This window comes from Trichosurus vulpecula, chromosome 5 (genome assembly GCF_011100635.1).
Source record: "Trichosurus vulpecula isolate mTriVul1 chromosome 5, mTriVul1.pri, whole genome shotgun sequence".
NCBI classification, from domain to species: Eukaryota; Metazoa; Chordata; class Mammalia; order Diprotodontia; family Phalangeridae; genus Trichosurus; species Trichosurus vulpecula.
This window is the reverse complement of record NC_050577.1, coordinates 93,416,255-93,440,870: the sequence shown is the minus strand read 5'-3', so window position 1 is coordinate 93,440,870 and position 24,616 is coordinate 93,416,255. Positions and strand designations below refer to the sequence as shown.

The window sequence follows — 24,616 nt, the reverse complement described above, 5'->3', positions numbered from 1 at the left end:
TGTCGCAGCCGGGTCTCCAAACCGCGGGGAACCCCTCCCTCCCCCGGAGCCCTGAGGTTTCGCTCCGCGCCGCCGCAGGTACCCAGGGCCACCAACGGAGACTTCACACCCCCTTCCTCCCCAATCTCCCCCGCCCCGGGCTTGTGCCCTTTCCAGCTCCCCTCCTTCCTCCGCTCCCCCCGGCCTCCCCCAGGTGGAACGGTCCGCTTTGCTGCAGTGGTCTCAGCGTCTCCTCTCCCCCCACCCCGCTCTTGGTATCTACCCATGGAGGGAGGGAAAGGACGGTGAGAGTGAAAGTGGGGGAGTGGGAGGGGCTATGTTTGGGTGAGTGGCTTTTTTTCGGGGGGGGGGGTGGAGATGGAGAGAAGGCGGAGGAAGGGCCGTGGCACGGGGCAGTGCTGACTTGGTGGGACCGCCTCTACGCGCTGGCCTCTTCCGTTCGGCCGGTCCTTCCGCAACCCCTCCTCCTTGGCCAGGCAGGAGCTGGCGCTGTCGTGGGAGGGAGAGCGAGCGAACGAACGAGCCAGAGCCCCTTTCTTACCACTACTCCCCCTTTCTTCCCTGTCGCCCGCGGGTGGTACGGTCTGGTAGGTTTAAGCTCCTCTGGTATCGGCCCAAACCATTTGCGGGGGGGGGGGGCAGGAGGTTACAGAGATGGGGTAGTAGGGAGGCCTTCGAAAGGGGAGGGATAGTCTCTAAAAGGGGTTGGAAGGGTTACTGCTGTCAGAGCTGGGGGGAGGCTACTGCATTTAATACCAACCATTTCTTTGGAAGGGACACCCCAAACTCTTTCCACTGCCCCCATCCATCCCCATCAACCCCATATTTCCTCCCAGAACTGACCACGCTGAGAGGTCTCTGAACTGAGCTTTCCCCCCGGTCCCGCACTTCCTCCCACTCCCCATTTTACTCGGCCTGTAGCCTTCCAATCTCCCCCAGCCCCAGCTAAGTCCCCCGGGGACCAAATCCGTAGTGGCGAGGCCTCTTGGGACCTGGGAGTTTCCAAGTGGGCCCAAGCCTTAGTATCGCGAACAAATCTAAATCTGGCCAGGCCACGCCTGTTACCCTGCATCTGCAGGATCTGAGGCCAAGTGGAGTTGGCAGGCATCGATGCCGCCGCATCCGAGTAGCTGGAAAAGCTGGGGTGGACGAGGGAAAAGGGAGGTAGGAAACCCCTGTGTGTGTGACCTGCCCATTTCTCGCCCAGAGGCAGTATGTCTTTTCTCCTTTGCTGAATTCAGGGACCCTGTCACCCTGATTGGAGAAGCTGTCACTGTCCCTGGCCTCCAGCCCTCAGAACCACTTATATGTTATCCCTGTGGGCATCCTTGCTGGGGAGGGGGAGAGGAGGGAAAAGTAATTGGAGGGTTTAAATGAACCAGGTCTTACAGTTCCTTCAGACATTAAGAGCAACTTTTTTTTTCCTTGTCTCTTTCCGAGTCAATAGGTCAACTAGTTATTAAGTGCCTACTATGTGCCTGCTCTCAAGGAGTTCACCAACCTAAGGGGCAGACAACACCCAAACAACTGTATACCAGATAAATTGGAGTAGTCTCAGAGGGAAGGCACTAAGGTTAAAGAAGACTGGGAGAAGCTTCTTTCTTGCAGAAGATGGGATTTTAGCTGAGACCTTAAAGAAGTCAGAGAAACTAACAGGCTGGAGATGAGGAAAGATAGAATGGAGGACAGACTTGAGAAAATGTTTGGAGTCTGGAGGAGTAGTGGAATAGTCTTGTTCAAGGATGCCACTGTCACTGCATCAGAGTTATGGAGTGAGAAGTAAGGTGTAAGGAGATTGGAAAAGTAGGAAGAGGCCAGTTTATGAAGGGCTTTAAAAGCCAGGATGTTACATTGGATCCTGGAATTCAGGGAACCACTGGAGTTGAACGAATATGGGGCAGTTTCCTCTGCCTATAGCTTATCCATTTCTTGGCTCCTTAAGCCCTCCTTTTAGAAAAGGAGTAGGGTGAAAAGAATGATACTAGTTGAAATTTTTATAGGATGTCTCTTTAAAGTTTATATACACAAAAAAGAGATATCTCAAATCTCTTTTTTCTGCTTGTTGTAAAAGTTCCTCTAGAGCAGTAATATTTGCAGTGTAGCTACAGAAATGACTGAAGGCAGCATCTTACATGCTAAAGGATAGGTTTGCTGTTGCAATACAACTGAAACACACCCCTGGCTATGTCAGAGAGAATTTCCCTGGAGAGAAGCAATGTGATGGGGAGATACCAAGCTCTAGGGGGAAACAACAGAACTTGTCCAATTTATAGTTGATTCCACAATATGACCCTGTCTGGAGGGGATGAAGAAGCCTTGTTCAAATGATAGGCTGGATCTAGGACCAGAAGGGACCTCAGAAGTCATGCAGTCCAGCCTCTTTTTCCAGAAGAAACTGAGGTTCAGAGAGGTTGTGATTTGTCCAGGGTAATACAGGTAATAAGTAGCAGAGCTCAGGTATTTGTGCCTCCAAATTCAGTGTCTCTCCAGTATCTTCTATAGCAAAAGTGTGGTTTTACTGGATTGTGGAGAAAAGGTGAGAGTAGGGTTGAATAAGCCTGAGACTAAGGCATGGGTGGAAATGATTAAAAATGATAATGAGGTTATTACATCAGGGAACTCTATGACATTATTAGCCATGGAAGCTACATGTGTGATGATTTTTTTGGTTGTTAAAAGAGCTGGAGAATCAACTGTATTCTAACAGCAGAATGCAGTATTATAAAGTATGAGAAGGGGTTTGAAAGTTAAGAGGAAGCAAATTTATTCAAAAATCATTTTAAGGCTTTATGCGGACACAAGAGTACAAGTTCTTTTAACTTCTTAAGCTTAAGGAAAAATCTTAAAATAGCTGATGCAAGGAAGTACAATCATCTCTAAATTATTTAGAGGCTAGTTATCCAGGATATAGAATATCAAGACGCTTCTCCTTCCTGCTGCCTTCCCTTGGACTGTTTCATTGGCTTAGTTAGACATCTTCCAGATGGTGGAAATTTAAAAAGGAAGGAGGTGAAATCAAGCCAGTTCACAAGGGAAAGGTGTATATGCATTGTGCTCATTATTAGCAAATCCCTTTAGATAGGGGGTTCTTATCTTTTTTTTTGTTTTGTTTTTATTTGTTGCTGGACCCCTTTGGCAGTCTAGTGAAGCCTATGGACTCCTAAGAATAATGTTTTGAAGTGATTTTAAAAAATGCATAAGATGACAAAGGAAGCCAATTAGTTGAAATATAGTTAACAGTTTTTTTTTAATGCATGAACCCCAAGGTTAAGAACTCCTCCCCAAGGTTAAGAACGCCTGCTTAAATAAATGCTTGATTTAGATTCTTATTGGGTAAGAAGTTGAAGCTTAGTAATTTAAATGAGGTTTGATGAATATCATACTTCATTTATGCCCCCCTTTCCCTATTACTACTGATGTTCAAAATGAAACTACCTACTTACCCTTAAAGCATTGACAGCTTTGCATAGTGGGACTGTAACTGCCTTAGGAAATGACTGGCAGCAAGCAGTTGGGTTTTAGTAGCCTGTGGCAAAGTTACTAACCCCTGATTTCTCACTCTGGTATTGATACTAGTATGGAATTAGGATTCTAGGCCTGTCTTATTTTAGTGTACGGACTTCTAGAGAGCTTGACTGCAGACACAGACTATAGGTGTTGCCATCCTGAAAGACTATATAAAAAAGTGCTTTCATATAGGAAGCCTTTGGTGCAGTCTTTAGGTACAGCAGTGGAACACACTTGCTATAATCAATCAATATGGAAATCTTTTTCTCAGACTATCCCAACCCCCTTCCCTTACCCACCTGGTTGAGGCTCCCTGAACTCTGCTTTATATATCTTCATGAACCCCCTCACTTTTTATAGCTTCATTTATCTCCTGCATTTGCACCCCCCTCTTCTGGATCTTCTCAAAAGACTATAAAAAGTTTAGCCTCATCCTAACTCTGGAAGAAACATCTTCAAAGCATTCAGACTCTATGCTTGAGCTCTTCTCTTATAACTGTAAGAGTAAAGCGATGCCTTAATCCAAGCAAGAGTAGGTTAATTTGTGGTAAGAATTGTCAAAAGTCCCACCACTGGATCGTAGAGATAGAACTGGAAGGGTCCTTAGACGTCATCTAAACCACCTTCATGTTTTTTCTAGATGATGAAACCTGAGGCCCAGATAGCTAAAGGGACTTGTCCAAGGGTCCCATAAGCAGTAAATAACTAAGGTGGGATTTAAACCCAGACCCCTCTTAATGTGCAATTAATTATTCTTCCCACTGAACTACACTACCTCTTCACATCACCACTCAAAGACCTCAGCTTCTTCCACTGTGGAAAAAAGTCAGTAATCCTTATTGATGTTATTACAGAAAATGCTCCCTTGTCAGATTCCCAAACCTAGCAAAATTATAAATGTATTGTGCTAATGAACACTTTTTACCTTTTACCATCATAATTGGGGAAAATGATATGGCCTTCATTTTGCTTCCCTTCCAAGTTACCATTTTAAATACTGCAAAAGAACAGCCTCTTTTAAAATTTGTTGTAATCTCTTTATAATAGGCAATTATCCTGCAGTACATTTTCAGACAGAGTGGCAACCTGTTCCTACAGCTCAGCAAGTTCCTGAAAACCTGTTTCTAAGGAAGTGACAGGTAAATAAGAAAAAAAAAAAAAAGGTGAGGAAACTGGATTAAACTAGATGAGTTCATTTTTTTTTCTGGATTAGTTGTGTTCCAGTTAATATCTAACAATCTTAAAAGTTAAAACCTTTACATTATTAAGAACACAACACGATTAGCAAGGGACTGGTAGATGTTTACTATTGATAGTAAGAGGACAGATATCACTTAAGAAGAGCCAAGCGTGACCTTGTCACTCCAGTTATTGCTCTAAATTCCCTTTCTGGGCTTGAGAAACACTTTAATTTCCTCTAATGACTAACTCCATCTTGTACCTGGGATGATATTATTTGGCTTAAATGAAGTTGTAGCTTTCTCATTAGCAGGATAAATTAAGCTGTTCTGTGTGCTGAACACAGTACTTACTGTACAGATACTCCGGGGAACATAACAGATCTCAGACATGGTTGCTGCCCTCAAGGAATTTATAGTCTCATGGAGACCAAAGCTGTGCCCATGAAACAACCTACAGCCATTTATAGAGCAGTTTAAGTGGAAGTGAATACAGTATGAACTTTGTACTATATATGTGTTGACAGGGCACTGACCAGAGAGGCTTTAACAGTCAGCTGTAGTCGTTTGGAGAATGCTTTCTGGAATAGGAATGAGACAGGTTTGAAAGTGCGGGCTGAGTATAAACTGGAAGAGATGGAGGGGGACATTTTATATGAAGCGTAAGGTATATGCAGAGGCAAGAAAATGTGTTTTTATAAATTATGTGCTTAGAGCAAGCCAATGAGCTTGATGAGTAGAAGGAAGTATTGTAGTTGATTACTAGTATAAGGTCTAGGAAGCCCAACTGAGGAATCTGTAGATCAGTCTTATGTGGAGGGAAATAGGTGTCTGATAGAGGCAAAGATGTTAGGAAAGGGGTTTTTTTTGGTTATTCTGTAGAGTTTGGAGACCTTTGAGAGACCATTGAAACTGTTGTGAGTGGTGTCCATGGAAATAAAAATGAGTAAATCTGAAGGATTTCGTCAGAACAAAAGAAGTGAGAGATTTGGTAATAGACTCAATAGAGAAAGTGGAGGAGAAAAAAGAGTTGAAGCTGACTTATGAACCCCGGGGACCAGGACCTGGATAATTCTGGTAATGAGGGAAATTATTAAAGTGTGTCTCTCTGTGGTGGTGAGAGAGCTCAATGTGCAACATTTCAATGGAGAGTGGGCTTGTAGTGGCTGGAGAGTTGGAGTCAAGAAGACTGGAGTTCCAGCTCTGCCGACTCTGGGCAAGGTGTTTTATGGGTTAATGGAACACCCCTAGGCAATTCTCTAAGACAAGTTGTAGGGAAGTTTCTGATCTTCATTAATAGAGGAAGTTTCTCACTGGGAGCTTTCTACATTGATGAAATGGTAGTGCTGGTTCTTTAAAAAAAAAAAAAATTGATGAGATATGCCAGTGAGAAGTCTTGTGAGGATGAGAATTGGGGCGGGGAGCGGGGGAAGCCAGAAAATACCTCAGAATAGTTTTAGTAAAATGATGAAGATGTGAGGAAAGAGCCCTGAATGGTCAGTGCAGAAGATGGTTCAGATCTTGTCCCTAGAATTTCTCAGTCCTGGCAGTCTTTGAATGGAGGATGGATAACCTGGCTTCCTGTTCCGTGCCAGTTGTACTAAATGACTTTTCAGGCCTCTCTGCCATGGATGACCTTGGCCAAGTTACTTCATTCCTATGGGCTATAGAGCTCTTCTCCTAAAAAGAAGGGTTGGACTAAATACCCTTTCAGATCTTAAGAGCCTATGCTACATATATTACATAGCAGTGAAGTGAAGGCAGCAGAGCTAACCTGACAATAAAATTTGTGAAATTTTAGAGCTGGAAAAAGCTTTAAAGAACATCCAAGGTAACCACACATTTTATGTGAACCCTGTTAGAGGCAGATCTGGGAATAAAATTGTGGTCTCTTGACTCATGGGTCCAGAGCTCTTTCCATTCCTGTTATGTAGATTCAGACCAAGCTAAGCCTTTTATACAATTTCAGAAGCAGAATTTTGCCTCAAAATTGCTACTTTTAAAGAATAAAATTACCCCATCTAAGATTAAAAGATTCTCCCCCCCCCAAACAAGTTTGATGATGTTGTCCAATTAGAATAATTGAGAAAGTTGATAAATGACTTTGTATATTGCTAATAATTTTCAATTGTTACCAGGCTTTCAGAACACTTTGGCTAGACTTTATGTTGTGATACACAACTTTGTAGTGTGTCTAATGTGAGAATTATTTTATGTGTATATATATTTTTCATTAGACTTGTGGTTTCATTGGTGCCAAGAACTCCTGGAAAGAAAAGTCTCTACCAATGCAGATCTGCAACTGTTCTTTCTTCACCATAGTCTTTAAGAGTTACTCAGAGCACTGAGAGGTTAAGTGATTTGCCCAGGGTCACGTAACCAGTATGTGTCAGTGATAGGACTTGAAAATAGGTTTTCCTGACTCCTCTCCATCCACTGAAACTTTTTCTCTTAGAACATTTTCATATGTTGAAGCTCTGAAAATTAGCTGAAGAACAGAAGGACTAATTGAAACCTAATGCTTCTGTACACCATGAAATAGTCATTAATTTAAGGGCTGTGTTCTTTTACTAGGGTAGTGATTTCCCAAGGAAACAGGGATGAAGGGATGGGGGTAGTACTAAGGTGTGAATTAAATTTAATTTTAATCTTAAAGACCAATTATTTATACATATCTTAGTTTTCAATATAAACTGAATACCATGGAGATGCCCCTTAAAAATACTTAATGGTTTGGGCAATAGAAGCCCTCATGAAGGTTCCATATTATTTTGAAATGGCAAATGTCTGAGCTTAGTCTTTCTGTACAAGGATTTCAGTTGAAAGTGATTTTTTTTAATGTGAGTAATAACCAGTTAAAAATAGATGCATACGACCAAATTACTGATGTGAGGAAGCCCTTAAATATAGCCAATGAAGTCTTTATGGAAGGAAAGGAAAGCCAGTAAATGGAGGTTGACAGGATAACAAAAGCAGTAAAAATGTGAATGTAAATAAGATTCAGAAGCTTTCTCAAGGAGCCTTGTTATCTATGCCCTTTGCCACCTGCTCTTTTTTACTCTCGTTTTTTTCTTATAAAAAATCAAGACTGTGTTTTTAACTGTTAAACAGTTCTGCTTTATAACTTTGCTGAAAAGAATGCAGTGCAGCAATCAGATTTCTTTTGATTGTGTTGCTTATTTTTAATGGCCTTAAACACAGTTTGTGACTCTTTTTTTATAGCCAATTAAAAAGCTATTTAAATACTCTGTTGTCCCAGAATGAAAGATTGCTGTTCTATTTAACTCCTTGCTAACTTTGTTTCAGAGCAGTGAGGTATCATGGTGTTCACAACAGCAATTTCATGTTGCTTAATATTAATGACAATATTTAGTGATTCTCAAAGTTAATTAATTTAGAACCTAGGCAGGATAATCCCTATTTCCTATATGAGAAAAACATGAAAGTGAAGAATAGAATGGCTGTCTTGGAAGGTAGGAGACTTATGAAGATTTTCAAGTTTAGACTGGGTGACTGCTTGTTGGATGCTGTAGAAGGGATCCTTGCCTAGCAAAAGTGAGGAATCATTGCCTCCATTCTATGTCTGTCATACAATAAAGGGGCTTTTCATCAAAAGTTGTAAAAAAAACAAAACCAACTAACTAAAATGCAACCTGACAATCCTGAGACTTTTTAGGCTTTAAAAGAAAAATTACAACCATTACTAAACTATTGATAATTCTGAGTTATCAAACAACATAGGAAATGCCTGGCAGACTTTAGAGTGTTATGTAAGTGCTAGTAGCTATTATCATCATTGTTGTCTGGAGAAAGGAGGGATGAGTGCGGAGCAGGGGGCACACAAAGAAATACATAGGTAATCAGAGAACCTCAATTTAATCCAAAGTAGAAGTATGCCCATTTGTTCTAGAGCCCAGAGTGAGGCCCACTTTCCAGGTTGGCCAAGGTTATATGCATAAACAGTGCTGATGTGGAAAGATTTTTCCCAGTCCCTTAATATTCTGTTAGAGCATTAAACTCAGTGCATCAAAATCATAATCTCTTTTACATGGCCCAATAGTTGTGACTGCACAGCTCCTTGGGTGATCCTTATTAAGTCCCTTGTCTTCTCAAAGCCTCAGTTCCCTCATTTATAAAGTGTTGCCTCTCTCACAGGACTGTTGTGTGCAAAGTGCTTTCTAATGCTTAAATGACTATAGAAATGTAAGTTAATTGTGATAACCATGTAAAAGTAAATATCCTTGATTTTAGATCATAAAATAATATTCTTTATAATGGAAAATTCTTGCCATTGAAATCAAGAAACTGAGTCCCATGGTAGAGTCTTGATTAAAAATAAATCCCTTAAAATCCTCCATCTTATATTCAATTTATTGGAAAATTAGTTAAGCATTTTGTCCATCATATCAACTCACATGTGCCCAGGGGCCATGTTAAGCTAGGCTGTGTTCAAGGTAGTACACAATGAGAACCTTTTTCTAAGTCTCATGTTGGGACACTGAATTTAGGGATGGGTTATAGGAGCTGATTGTATTAGTCTTTTATGTTATATGGTTACCTTTTGGGGTATATTAAAAGAATATATGACATTTTATATAGTGTTTTAAGGATTGCAGATGGCTGTTATTTGAATTTCACAACAATACCTTTGAGGTTTCTTGCTTGCTTGTATTATTATACCCATTTTACAGATAGGGAAACTGAGGCTTAGGTAAGTGACTTGCCTATGATCACAAATTGGGGTTAAATGTCACTGGCAGAATTTGAAGCCAGGTCTACTTCAGGACTCCCGTCCAGCACCTGTCCACTATACATACAAATCAGTATGAAAGCAAATCCTATTATAATAGGATACTACTACTTTCATGACCAAAAAATGGTCCTGCATTTCAACACTACTATTTGGAGAGGAAAAAACTGACTCGAGTCATTTGGGTATTGTTCAGGAAATAAGTAGACAGGGAATTGCAACTTTATTGTCTACCAGTAACATGGAGTGACTAGCATTTGATATTTCCTTGGGCATCTTCCTTTAGAAAAGAAGACAAATGTATTAGTTTACATGCTTGAAGAGCTGCAAAAAAAAAGATACATCAGAAGGCAGTCTTAACTCCCACAAGCCTTTGCACCACCATCTGCGTAGACTAAGAGGGGCCAGTGCAGTTAAACAAACCATAAACCAATCCTGGTTCTTGTCTTTTTCCTTCTTAAGATCATTAAAATTTGATAGACCATCATGTAAAATAAAAATTATCTGTGGACGGACTATCAAGGTTGCTGACTTTACCATTAAGAAAATAAAATGCCCACAGTGCCAAAACTGTGTGTCTACTGTTTACTGCTGCCACCAAAGGGTTGTAATTCTCTTTTTCTTTTCCAGTGCTGTATATAAACCATCTTTGACCATGGCAGCGATGAAGCGTAAACGAGTTGTGCTTACAATCCAGGAAAAGCTGGAAATCATTGAGAAACTGGAAAAAGGTGGTAACACAAGGCAACTCTCCATCATGTATGGAATTGGTGAACAGACTGTTCGTGACTTAAAAAAGAGAAAGGCACAACTACTTTCATATGCAAGTAGTTCAGGCTCTGCAACACTTCTGGCTAGACGCAAGTCTATGAAGCAATCTACTTACAAGGAGCTGGATAGAGCAATGTTGGAATGGTTTAATCAGCAGAGAGCTGAAGGGACTCCAGTGTCGGGGATAATTTGTGCAAAACAAGCAAAGGCTTTTTTCAATGCACTAGGAATGGAAGGGGACTTTAATGCCTCTACTGGTTGGCTTACTAGATTTAAGCAGAGGCATGGGATTAGAGAACTAAATTACCAGGGTGAGAAATCAAGTGGTGATCAGTCAGCTGCTGCTGATTTTCGTGAAGATTTTGAGGAATTTACAGAAAGTGAAAGGTTGCAGCCAGAGCAGATCTACAATGCTGATGAAACTGGACTTTACTGGAAATCCTTACCGGCAAGGACATTGGCTTTTGAGAACGAACATCCAATCCCAAGCCATAAACTCAGTAGAGAGAGACTAACTGTGTTGTGTTGCGTAAATGCAACTGGTTCTCATAAATTGAAACTGTGTGTTGTTGGGAAAGCAGAGCATCTGCATTTGCTTCGAGAAGCCAATCCATTAAATATGCCAGTTGATTGTTTTAACCACAAAGAAGCATGGATGGACTGCACAATTTTCAAAGAATGGTTTGATAAGAAATTTGTTCCCCAGGTCCGGGAGCACTTACGCACTAAAGGCCTTCCAGAAAGAGCTGTCCTACTTTTAGATTATGCACCCTCCAAACCCAGTGAAGGTCTTCTAAAGTCTGAGGATGGCAACATTTTTGTGAAATATTTGCCACCAAATGTGGCTGCTCTAATTCAGCCTATGGACCAGGGGGTGATAGCATGTATGAAGCGACACTACCGAACGGGACTATTAAGAAAGCACGTCCAAGAAGGGCATGACATAAAATCCTTTGGGACTAACCTGACGGCTCAGGATGCTATCACTCAAGCAATTAGAGCATGGAACTTAGTGAAGCCAGTCACAATTATACGATCATGGCGCAAAATAATTTCTGACCCAGATGAAGAAGGGATTCCATCAGCCAGCTTAGTAGTGGATGGACAGCAGCAGTCCAGAGGTCAGAAAAAGAGCCGTGCTGTACACGTGGAGCAAAGTCAAGGGATCAGTTACCATGAAGTCAGCAACCAATTATTGGCTGACAATGAGATGATAGCGAGAGCCGAAGAAATCAAAGTCGAACTGAATGAAAGTGAAGGAGAGGAGCAAGAACTCATTCCAGAGGGCCATATTAGCCACAGTGCTGCATTAAACTATGTAGAAATCCTGCTTGACTATTTGGAACAGCAAGAGGACTCACTAATGACTGACAAACTAGTTCTCCACCGACTACGCACAACAATAAGGAGAAAAGAGAATGAGTCAATGGGACGGGTAATGGTTACTGATTTTTTGACCAATAAGTAAGTCCAGGCCTTGGTTTTCTCATCTGTAAAATGAGGGGTTTGGACTAAATGGTCTCAAGGGTCCCTTCCTGCTCAGTTCTATGACCTTTAGGATCTGTTACAGTCCTGCTGGAGCTGAAATCAATTTATGACCTTGTTCTGTGTTTGTTTATTGAAGGTAAATATACTAAATATGTATGTATTTGTAGCTCAAAATACTTATATTTTTATTTAATATTATTTTTAAATGGGTCTCCTTTCATTATTTGTGTTTTTGCTTTATCCAAGCACTCTTTGCCACCCCTTTTGCCTCTGCCCTACATTTCTCAGGATAATCAAGAATTAACTTTGTTTTCTTACATTAAAATTCTATGGCATGTAAATTCCAGTTCACTCTAAGCCCTGGAAATGGTGGGTGGCAAGATGAGCCATCAATCAGTCCTTGAAGACATGGGCTCAGAGGCAGCTCTTAAATCCCTTTGTTTGCTTCCACCACCTTATAATAAAGATGACAGTTATTCACATTGGTTGCAAGTTTTTCCTCATATGCTAAAGTTGTTCTTTGCTAGTGTGCAGACCTCATTGTATTTAATAAATATCCCAGCATGGCTAAAATAGTAGCATGTAATGTTAATGCATACAGTAAATGACTAGTAATAGCCATACTAATCCAGGTCTGATAATTTGTGCTTGGGGAGTGGTAAAGATAATTCTGTTGTCTTTTATTGTCAGGGTACCACTGGGTAGAAGTACGAAACAGATTGTACTGTACCTGACCAGTGGGTGGGCACTGTTATCACTATCACTCAAGTCCATTTATAAGTGCACTCTGGAAGCAGTGGAGGTAACATACGGGACTCTAGCTGGGAAGGCCTGGTCTCCATTTTGAGGACTTCATCACATAAAGGAATCTTTATTTTGGTTATTTCCTTCTGTTGCCCACTACAGAGAGTAGTATGTGGGCTTTGTCTTATACATTAGGACTTTATGAATGGATATGTTTTTATTTTTTCTTAGCTATGTCAGAAGGGGCTAGTTAGGAGGTTCATTTCCTGTAATGAAAACAAGGGAACAAATAACCACGCTGATAATTCCCCAGAATCCCAGTGCTCTGAGGTATGGCTGGTTGAATAGGTTGGCATCTAGCTACTCTCAGAAACAACCCTCTGTGAGCCACAAATCAGCATCATGGGGCATGGAGGGGACGGAGGAAGAACAGTGTTTAGGAGGTGAAAAAGCATTCCTTTGACTTTCTTCTTTCTGTTATCCAAATCACAAACTCATTGGTGAAGGCAAGGATTAGGGGTGTTTGAAGAGCTAAAAACAGCTCAGAAAGGTGTGGCTTCTGGGGGTGCTGGCTTCATATGAGTGTCCCATAAGCACTTCAGCCTTTATTCATTGCTTTTTTGGCATTTGGTACATTAGAAATTGACTCTAAGCTATTAGTATCTTAGTGGCAAAGTCTGTACCATTTTTCCAGTTTATTGTGTTAAACTGAGCATTCTGATTCTATAATTTGAGTGATATGAAGTGATAATTAAATGCTGTAAGACTACTCAATCCTGGGACTTCTGTGAAAATGAGACTTACTTCGTGACTCTATCCCAGGTGAACAAATTTGTAAATAAAAAAGTTACTGAGGACCTTTTCAGATGCATATGATGTGTTGTGTGTTTTTTTTAATTAAATGCAAAGGAAATGAAACAAATGAAATAGAGCAATCAATAAACATTTATTGAGTGCCTACTATGTGCCAAGCACTGTTCTGAGTGCTGCTTTAGAGATATTTGATGAGACATAGTCTGTATGCTTTATCATGTATCAGCCCAGATGGAGTCAGAAACATGGTAGGAAACTGATCCCTGTGTTAATTCACAGAACAGTCATTGGCCGACATGCATAAATCATATTACTTTTTTTTTTCTGTGTGGCTCCCAAGATAACCTTTACTGCATTATACACTTTAACTTTCATGTCTACAAATAAATATGCCTAAGGATGAGCAGCTGTCACTTGTTACCAAAATATAAATGTGCGGTGCTGTTTGGATTGTGTACTAAGCTGCAAATATTGAAGAAACATGCAAACCAAAAAAAAAAAAAAACCCACCCCGTTGCAACACACCTGCTTGTCTGAAACTGGGTTACCATTACAAGAAATATTGGACAAATCCTGTGTTAAAAGGAGTTCATTGCCTTCTCAGAGAGATATCAAAGGAGGCTTGTTCTAAACCTTTCCCAACATTTCAATAGCTAACTTTGGTCACAAAAGCAACACTATTAACACTAGTGTTATGATGTATCCCAGTTGTACAGGTATGTATTAGTACTTCACCAGTAAAAATTAATGCTTATCTAAGTACTGAGTGAGGGAAAATCCTGGATCTGAGCTGAAGGAGTGCCCATCTAAATGCAAATCAAGGAAACCCCACCTTGAATGCATGAGTAGTTCATATGTGGTAATTTCTCCACTGTTTAATGTTCAGTACTAAAAATACATTTTTCATATAACTGTAGTGTTAGTGGAACACCCTTAATCAGAATTTACCAATGTAATTTTTTCTGAAAACATTATATGGGATGAAAAACCACTGAAGGCTTAAACATTGGCCCTTTAGGAACTTCATTGTTTTTTTTTGACCTAAAAAATTGCAAAAAATGAAATGGACAAAAGAGAGACTACTTAATGGAATACATTGTGAAATTATACTTATCACACGGCTCAGAAACCTTTTATTTGTTGAGAGCCACTGATCCATGAATGAGGGGTTAACCTCCCTATAATTCCATAAGTGAAAAGCAACTTGGCTTGTTTTTTAAAATTGAATATATAAAACCATCCCACCTAATTTACTTTAAAAATTAAAGACTAGAGAGCACAATTATGTTCAGTGTTGTTGTTCGGTCGTATCCAACTTCATGACCCCCTTTGGGGTTTTCTTGGCAAAGATACTGGAATGATTTGCCATCTCCTTCTCAGCTCATTTTACAGATGAGGAAACTGAGGCAAACAGGTGACTTTCCCAGGGTCATACAGCTAGTAAGTAGCTGTATGTGTCTGAGGCTGGATTTGAACTTAGGTCTTCCTGACTCCAGGCATGGTGCTCTATCCATTGTGCCACCAGTGCTCTATTCAATAAATAGTAATAAAGAAATTGCAGACTGGGGCAAGAAGGTATGGTGTCAGAAGCATACTGAATGCTGGGTTCCTAAGATCACAAAATAGGAAAACCACAGGCAGAAATACATAAATCATTAGTATTTCCTCTATTTGGAGAAAGGGAAAGAAAAATGCTCTTGCTCTGAGAAGCGAAGATCTAACTAACCTTGTTCTTGCTCTTTGGGGGAAAATGGTTCTGCTTACATTTAAGTTTTTAAAAGGTGTAAAACTGCCAGAATTTAAAGGTCATATAACGTTGTTTAATTCCTATCTAAAATTTGCATATATAAGGAGGGGAAGGTCTACCTTCATTAAGTACTCTCTGCATCTTGCAGCCTTTAAAAGTACCACTGGTATTGACAATTGAGCTGCAGTTTCCCAACCACAAAGATAAATGGGCGTTACTGGTTCTTGCTTTAGGGCCAGATTCAGCTCATGCCTATTCATACCTGTCATCCTAGTCTTTGTGGCTTCTTTTCTTGGTTGGTCTAAATTTAAGGTCTAGACCTTCAAGTTCTTCTTTGAACCTTAAAGATAGGAGCTTCACTGTGCCAAGAGTTAATAAATGAGGTGTCCTCTTTAGAAGAGGATGAACACATGACAGTTTTGGTGTAATCTTCCTAAAGCTCACATGTTGAGCCTCTCTTCATCTTTGTCCCCTTAAAGATCTTTTAAATATGTATAAATAAATAGGAAATACTTCAAGGCAAGCTTATGAATAAAACTCATAGTCACAATTCTATCTCATCTGATGTTATGCTGCATCTTATACATACCAGGATTTTGACTCCTGATTCAAATCACTGAAAGGTTTATTTATCAATAATTCTCCCCCTGCTGCTCATAAAACCTCTCACCTTCGCATGGGCTCTTTAGAAGGGCTAATGAAGTTTACAAATTCTTTTGACCAGTGAGTGTATCTTTAATGACTGATTACTATTAATTGATAATTAACATACTGTGAATTTTGCTTTTATGTCAGAATCTACTGCTTAATTAGTGAAAGCTCTAGTTCCTTGTTAAACTAGTCTCATTTAATTTTCTTTGTGAAAAAATAGGTTTGTAGGGAAATGATGATTCATTATAATCTACAGAATGGGCAGGATATATTTGTTTGTATATATAATGTCCAGGCAAAGCCACCCTGAAAATCATGACTCCTTGGGAACATTTTAAACTGTGTGGCCCTTGCCCCTGGACTATTTGTAACATTTATTTTTTCATAATTTGAGCTGCCAAGACTAGCTACAAAGAACTGACTCCAAACCTGCTGCTTGTTTCTTCCACACAGAACATAAATACAAAAGACATTGGGGAAACTGGATACAAATGAAGAGAATCAAGTTCCTCGAGATTATTGATTTGTCGTGACTATCTTGGCTTCAGCTTACTCATCTGTAAAGTGAAGAGCTGGGATCAAGTGATTTCTGAAGTCTCTTAGTTCTTGGCACTCTTAGAATTCCTCCCTCTGCTAGATGGGATATGCGTTAGTCTGGTGGAGTAACTTTATGATAGCCACAGTAGCTGTGTCAATGGAATAAAAAAAAAAGCCCACAAAAATGTTTATCCAAGATATATCTGGGTAACTGCAATGTTTCATCTGGCTGAAGGAAACATTAGTGGCATAAACAAGCAGTATTAATGTTCCTTCTCTCGAATATCCCTTGGCTACGGAGAAAACTGAGGAAATCAAGAAAATTTTACTAGACTGAGCCTCATGAGGGTAGAAACTATGCCTTGTTCATTTCCCATAGCACAAGTAATACTTCATTGATTTGTTGACATGAATTCAGTCATCTTGGAAAGGCTTTTGTAGGTCTATAAAAGGTAACAGATAACAAAGACCCTTAGAAACTACACATATGTGGATAAGCAGTGCCCAAAAAGTTGTTGTTCAGTCGTGTCCTACTCTTTGTGACCCCATTTGGGGTTTTCTTGGCAAAGATACTGGAGTGGTTTGCCATTTCCTTCTCCAGCTCATTTTACGGATAAGAAAACTAAGGCAAACAGGATGAAGGGATTTGCCCAGGGTCATACAGCTAGTAAGTATCTGAGTTCAAATTTGAACTCAGGAAGCTGAATCTTCCTGGCTCCAGGCTTGGCACACTATCCACTGCGCCACCTAGCTGCCATGCCCAACAAGCGTTAAGTGCTTAATAGATATTTGCTGACTGACTGCTTTCAGAGGCTCTGAGGAAACTATTTTAATTGTTGATTCATTTGTTAAAGCCTGTGTAATTCCTGTGTTTCCAGAGCTTTCGCCAGGTGGGACATTAAGGTCTTTCAGAACCAACTGGAAGTCGTCAGTAAATTCTGAAAAGGGGTTGACAGAAATTGTTAATTTAGGCACCTCTGTAAAATTTAAGTGGATAAACCAAAAAGTGAATCCCTTGGAAGAGAAATTGTAAAATGTTAAGGGCTGTGTTTGATGACTTTAAAGCAGGGTTTCTTATTTTTTGTTTTTGTGCATCATGGACCTCTTGGTGAAGTCTAGAGATCTCTTCTCAGAAGAATGCTATTAAATGCATAAAATTCTCAGGGCATTTACACTGAATGCCAATTATGTTGAAATGCAGTTATCAATTTTTTTAAAGCAAGTTCACAAACCTCAGGTGAAGAACCTCCGCTTTAAATAGTGGCAGAAGTAGTTCCCTCAGAGGCTTCCCATATGTTCCACTGGTATCCCTGAAATTCTGGAGGAGGCCCAGAAGAAATAGGGGAGGGTCCCTTGTGGACAACTTAAGACAGAATGAGTATGAGCAACTGATTTGTACTTTCCAGCTGATCCATGCCCCTTGGCAGGGTGAGTCATCCTCCTGAAGGCTCTGTCCCACCAGATATTTAGCTCTCAGTTCTCTCCCTCCACTCTCCCTCTCCTCTTCTTGGTTCTCTACCCATCTCTATATGTCCCCCAATTCCCTGAGGGGCTAGATCATTCTCTCCCTTTGTACAGGATGTAAGCTCTACTAATGTGATGGCATTGACTTCTCCAGAAGCTGCAGGCTTCCTGCAGCTCAGATTGACCAGCTTGGCACTGAATTAATGCATGATGTAGAGGAAATCTGCATCGATTTTGGTATTCAGTCAGATGCTATCTGGCTCATTAAAGTCTCTACATACAGTCTGTTTGGAAAAGCAAGATATAAAAGACACGATGTTCCTTCTTTCCTCTTTTCTGTTCTTAAAACTATGTAATACCTTACATTTGTAGGTAATGTCTAACTTTTTCAAGTGCTTTATCTCTTTTCATCCTGGCTTTGCTACTTTACTATTTATGTGACCCTGGGCAAGTCACTTAACATCTCTGGGCTTCAGTTTCTTTGTTTGCAAAATGTGGTTGGGACTAAATGATGTCTAAGGGACCTTCTGGCTCAAATCTATGAGCCTATCTTTCTTACACTGATTTTGTAAGATAGGTCTGGAAGTTACCATTTACATTTTACAGATAAGGAAACTAGCACAAAACTGGTGTTAAACAGGTAACAGGTTACACAGACAGTTAATGGAAGAGTTAGGACTAGAACCCAGGTCTTCTAATTCCCAGTATCAGGTTCCCCCTGGAACAGCGGTTATTAATCTGGGGTCTGTGGACTTGGTTTTAAAAAATATTTTGATAACTGTATTTCAATATAATTGGTTTCCTTTACAATCCTATGTATTTTATTTTATCCATTAACAAATACTATTCTGATTTATCCATTTGAAAACATTATTCTGATTTTATTCATTTAAAATATTATTCTGATAAAGGAGAAAAAGGTTTCACCAGGCTGCCCAAGGGTCCATGACATACACGCAAAAGGGTTAAGAACCCTTGCCTTTTAATATACTGTGCTGACATAACATGAGACACACAACCCCCAAATTGGCTAGTGCAGCTTCAGATTAGGAAGCTTTCTAAACAGAACACCAAATATCTTCAAAGATGAAGTTTCCAATGACAACACAGTCTGTTAAGTGTTGTAGGGCCAAAGTACTATACTAAGCCTGTGCTAGCATCCTTTTGGCCCTCATTTAAAATACTGAGCTGCTGTACTCAATCATATCCTATTTTACTAAGTATGAGTAACTGGTGGCATTCTGATCAATATGATGTCTCAACAAATGAGAAAAACCTTTAGTGTTCACTACACATTTCACTGAGAATTTGTCAATACAAGAGATAAGGGGAGAAGACGTGATCACCTTGTCATGGAAGAGCTTAAACATAACCATAGTGACCTACCAACAATAGTATGTAACCCTGAGAAGCTGACTAATCCTTCTCTCTGACAAGCACAAGGCCACCAGAAACTCTGGGCTATTTTTTTGGGATGCAGAAGTTTATAACAAATCCCAAAGAGACTATAACATAGCCAAGGGAAGCCAATTTAACTGGATCCATGGTGGTTGTTGGTGATAGTGACCTTAATGGTGATAGGTGATAAGTAAAGCCACCTTACCTTGATTTTGAATCCCTTTTCTAAACTACTGTGCCTAATACGGGGCTATGTGCCTTATAAGTGCTTAAAAATCAATGGAACTCAACCATTTGATAAGCAGCCAGTCTGGGAAGACTTTATTTAAGCTTTTCCTCCAATAATCTGTATACAGAACTCTATGGCAGCAGTCCTCAAAGTGGGAGTCACCAAGAGTCCTTCTGGGATATTATGATACTCTAAAGCATTTTAATTTCTAACACAGTAAATTATTACTGACATAACCTATACAGCCAAAAGCTCTTTGGGAGCTCCTTAATTATTAGGAGTGTAGAGGGGTCCTGAGATCAAAAAGTTTGAGAACCACATGCTCTATAGGAAACTCAAAGCCTTAGTTTCTATTGTTTTCTGCTGGATCTCTGGACATTCAATAGAGGCAGCTCATTTTACATTTGAGGCACCTGAGGCAGGGCGGTTCAATAGCTTCTCCTGGAGCTCGGGTATTCTGGGAAACAGGTCTCCTGAGGCCTCATTCACAGCTCATACCTGGAGACAATGCTATGTCTCTCAATTGTGCAAAAAGCGTACTTATTCCTGGTCTATCTGCCCAGTTCTTTTCCGCACATCCTCTAATGACTTCAACAGAGCAAGCAAAGGGGAAGAATGCCAATTATCATACCCCCTTTGACAGCTAAGAGAATGGATATCCTTTGCCTGGCACTTCAACACAAAGATAACACTTTTCTAAGCACTGCCTGTAATGATAACTAATTCCAATATGAATCACTTTTACCAGAGTTGATTTCCCATCTCTAGCTCCTTGCAAATCTTTTCCATCCACAACTGGACACAAAATCTATTTTTAAAATGTCTAATCTGTCATGAATAAAAGGCAATTTAGCAGGTTTGAGGCCATTTCTGGGCATCTGGCTTTTGCTTCAGTTAAAGTAATGCATCTGAATAGATTAATATTAAAATAGTATATACTAAAATGCTCTATAACACTGAGTAATGATGAAGCATTTGTATATTTTAAAAATGTTTTATCATCTTTTTTGTTCCTGATTCCAAATACAACCATGGAGACAGTTTGGTGGTTTTCTCCCAGTTCATCTGTGGAAACCAAAGGATCATAGGTTCAGACGTAGAGCTGGAAGGGAACTCAGGGCCCATCTAGTCCAACTGCCTCATTTTACAGATGGGTATACCGACTGAGGTCCAGGGAGGCTAAGTGACTTGGTCAAGGTCATATAGGTAGTAAGCATCAGTGTTGAGATTTGAACAAACAAGCTGTTGGTGACTCATTCAGGGTCAAGATCGCCAAGCTATGAAGAGAACTAGCCCTGGAGAGTCTAGTTCATTGCTCACGGATGTATGCTGCCTTGGCACACGAAAAGACAAAACATTTCCCCGTCAGTCCCAAACATCCAGCTTGCTTTCTTATAAGGCTCACTGCCAAACTTATTGTATAGCACACATCGAACTGGTAAGTATAGTGTCAACTTCCCTCATTTTAATTCAATGTACAGAATTTCAAACTTACAGATCATGATAAAGTAGGAAATGGGTTTCACGTGAATGGAAGCCTAGAATTTAAGGAATTATTATGAAATTCCTATTGGCAAACGTATGACCTTGCTCTTTTGGACAGTGTAAATCCCTGACACTAAAGGTCTGAGGGAAACAAGGGGCTCTTCGGACATGTAATAAAATCCTTTGGGTCTGAGGAGTGCGGCAGGGTAGGCAGGGGTACAGCTGACAGTACATGAGAAATCAGGAAAGGTCTGACCATTTTTCTAGTAGCCACCAGATGCTTTCAACTCAAACTGTTATTAGAGGATTTTCTCACCCCATGGGAATTTACCTCTTATTTCAGAGTGCAAATCAACAAGCCTATCTGATTTCCTTTATAGAAATTCATTGACAGCCAACTTTGCTAGAATACGGCTATTCTCAAAAGTGGGTGTAGGGGGAGGTAGGAGGTAACCTGTGCCCCAAGTATATATCTGACAATTTTTCAAGAAGTCCACACTCCTCTATTTTAAGAAAATCAAATCAATAATGCTTTTTCAACTTAGCCATCATAAATGTCTCATGCTGGATAATTAGATGAATGCCTATTAACAAGATATACATACATATACGTATATGTGTGCATGTGTGTATATCTATACATGTAGTTACAGATATTTATAGGTTCCCAAATCCATTTCTATATATATTCTTAGACTATTGATTGCCTCATTTAAATCAGACAGTAAACTCAATGTAAGCAAGCTTCCTTAAGTGGTGTAATCTCATTCTAAAATCACCTACGACTCAACAATGCATCCTGGGATACATGATAAGCAACGATTGAAAATAATTATCATAGTTTCATAGGATTTAGAACTGGAAGATCTTAGAGATTATTTAGTTCAGCTTCTTCATTTTAAAGATTGAGAATCAGACAGGGATGTTAAGTGACTTTCTCAATTATTCACTTACTCATTATCTCATGTCTCGGTAGAGGCAGGCCAGCCCAAGGCATCTGGCTGACTTCTAGTCACATAACATGGGCAATGATTGCTCATGGAACCTTGCCTTTCCTTCCTTTTGTTCACACTGGGAAGTTCAACCTGAATATATTTTGGGCTCTTGAAGCTCTGAGGACTCGTTGCCTGAACAGGAATTAAGAATTCAGCTCCTTAACAGAAGGGTCATGAACCTATGTAACTTTACTAGACCTGAAAAAAGCCTTCAACGGTAGTAAGAACATGACTGAGACTTGATATACTTTTGTCCAGACATAATTCATATGAGCCTGAGAGAGCCACAGTATCAGGTCCCACCTGTTCTTTCCTCACCATCCTCTGCTGCCCTGCCCCCACCCCGCAACTGCTACCACCAACAACCCCATAACTGTACTTACTGAGCATTCTATCTACCATGTGTTCTCAATGACCTCTGGGTTTATGGATCAGGTTGAAAATAGAAGTATTCTGTGAATACATACGCGCAACTCGTTCTAACTAGTGCAAGATTTTCATGTTCCCTCTGTGCTAAGTGTCTGTGAATGAGATTAGCTAAAAGGAGGAGTGAGGAGGGGAGATAAAGGAAGGAGGAAAGGTTTTTGGTCGGACCTAAGATCTCTGCGCAGCAGAGACTGGTTCAATAATAATGATGATAATGTGCATTTACGTAGCGCTTTAAAGTTTGCAAAATGTTAACACATTTAATCCTCGCAACAACCCTGTGAATTAGATGCAATTATCTTTCCCATTTTATAGATGGAGAAATTGAGGCACAGAGAAGTTGGGTGACTTGCTGAGGGTCATAAGGCTAGTCTGTGTCTGATCTTCCTGGGTCTAAATCCTCTACTTTAACCACTGTATGACTTGGATGCCAATAAATATGGAAATGAACAAGGCTATGGCACCATCTGGATGAGCAACTTCAGTGGAGAAGAGAATGGCCGTACCCACCGACTGCAAACCAACAGCCACTCACAAAGGACCATCCTGGCTAAGACAGTATGAGGCACCATGGAGGAGAGAAAGGAGGCAGCATATGCCAGGCCAGTCAAACCACCAGCACCAGCACCTCCTCCCTGGCCACCATCTCCTTTTAGGCTCTCATGAACCCTGAACCCAGAAGCCTTAGGAATGGTAATGCTTCCTCTGCCCAGTGCCTGCAGCCATCATCCTAGGAAGCAACCCTTGTGGGGATGTAGTCTGGCAATAGCCCCTACAGATATAGCCATAGCTCCTAAACATGAAAAAAAAAACCAAACTATTGCCACCAAAGACCCTGACACTGTCAAATGGCTGAAATCCTGACTTCTACAGGAAGCCTTCCACAAGCTCCCTTAATTGTAGTGCCTTCCCTTCATTGATTATTTCCAATTCATCCTGTATATAACTTGTTTGTACGTGATTGTTTATACATTGTCTTCCCCATTAGATGGTGAACTTCTTGAGGGCAGAAATTGTCTTTTGCCTTTCTTTGCATCCCCAGTGCTTAGGAGGGGGCCTGACACACACACAGTCTATGCTTAATAAATGTACACTGACTGAATGATTATAGATTCTTAATGACAAAAGGGACAAGTATCCTTTGGGGTCTTTCTGAGCTAAAATGATCCAAGTTAATTCCTTAACTGGACCATCCTTAGAGGAGGGCAGGGCTCAAAGCAAATGACCTAAAGTACTACAACGCCATAGATGTTTTTGTGCAGGTGAAAAATCTGGTTAAACTGAACATAGGGGCTGCCTTGAAGGGCTGGAAGAAATCACAAAAGGGAAGTCTGAAAGGCATGAGCTGAAGGAGATAGAGGCATTCCTATTCATTAAGTGAGGGTGAAGGGTAGTAGGGATGAGTAGGAGAAGGTCAGTTAAAGATTTTATGTATATAAGCCTTAAATCTGCAATGGAGTCACATCCTTCTTAAGTCACTGCCTAGATGCATAGTCTCTGAAGGATTCCTGAGACCCTGGGTCACCATCTAAATCAGCCCCTAGCAAGGATTTCATATCTATAGTTACCTTAGAATGTACACCACTATCTAGACACAGGCATGGAAAGAAACAGAGGGCTGAGAGCACCTATTTTATCTTTTCCTACTGAAACCGGGAAGGGAAGGTGCCAAGCCGTCCCATTCTACCAAGCTTCGGATCCAGTAGAAAATGCAATTTAAGAAATTATAAAAATTTTTGCATTTAAAGGGGTCATCTTCAGAGGTCATCTTCTCCAGTCCTTACCCACAAAAGTGACATGAACTACAACATCCCCAAATGGTCATCATCCAACAACCTCAAGATTTTGTTGAGCGAGAGGGGGCTCATTTCCTCCTCAGGCAGCCCATTTCGTTGCATAGCCCTCATTGTTAGGGAGTGCCTTTGTACGGATCCCAAATCTTCATCTCTGCAATTTCCATCTGGTGCTCCTGGTTCATGGGACTTTTCATTTCCAGTAGCAATGGAGATCCTTGCTACCACCCTCTCAATTTCAAGTTGGCCAAGATTGAACTCATCTTCTTATCCCTAAAACTGGCTCTCCTTCCCAACTTCCTTATTTCCATCAATGGTTTGTTCCCAGTCTCAGAATGGTAGGCATGTTTGACTCTTTCTTCTCTTTTATCTCCCACATCAAGTTATTCATTCAGTCCTGTTCATCCTTCCTTTATGAGTTCTCTTACCTTTCCACTCCCATTGCTATCACCCTAAATTCATGTCTCCATCATTTCATGCCCAAATTACCACCATGCTCTCAGCAGTTTCCTTGGATGCTCCCCCATCCAATCTAGCCTTCACACAGTTATCAGATTAATCCTCTTCAAACACTGCCATGTGACTTATTGCTTCAAAGCTGGCTCCACTCTATCTTTATCACCTTATCTCCCACTGTTTC

General features: G+C 40.5%; 2 protein-coding genes across 3 annotated transcripts in view; one reads left to right on the top strand and one right to left on the bottom strand.

Annotated features, from left to right (window-relative positions):
• Positions 1–24,616, bottom strand: part of PRKAG2 (protein kinase AMP-activated non-catalytic subunit gamma 2) — a 459,590-nt gene that overhangs the window by 106,599 nt on the left and 328,375 nt on the right. The window lies entirely within an intron of this gene.
• Positions 32–13,309, top strand: LOC118849609 (jerky protein homolog-like). The gene is made up of 2 exons (XM_036758527.1): positions 32–78; positions 10,066–13,309. The coding sequence occupies exon 2, from the start codon at positions 10,091–10,093 to the stop codon at positions 11,672–11,674; it is 1,584 nt and encodes a 527-aa protein (XP_036614422.1). The 5' UTR covers positions 32–78; positions 10,066–10,090; the 3' UTR covers positions 11,675–13,309.

What these genes read in the sequence shown, in the direction of transcription:
- LOC118849609 (XM_036758527.1), top strand. Translation starts at nt 10,091, where the DNA reads ATGGCAGCGATGAAGCGTAAACGAGTTGTGCTTACAATCCAGGAAAAG.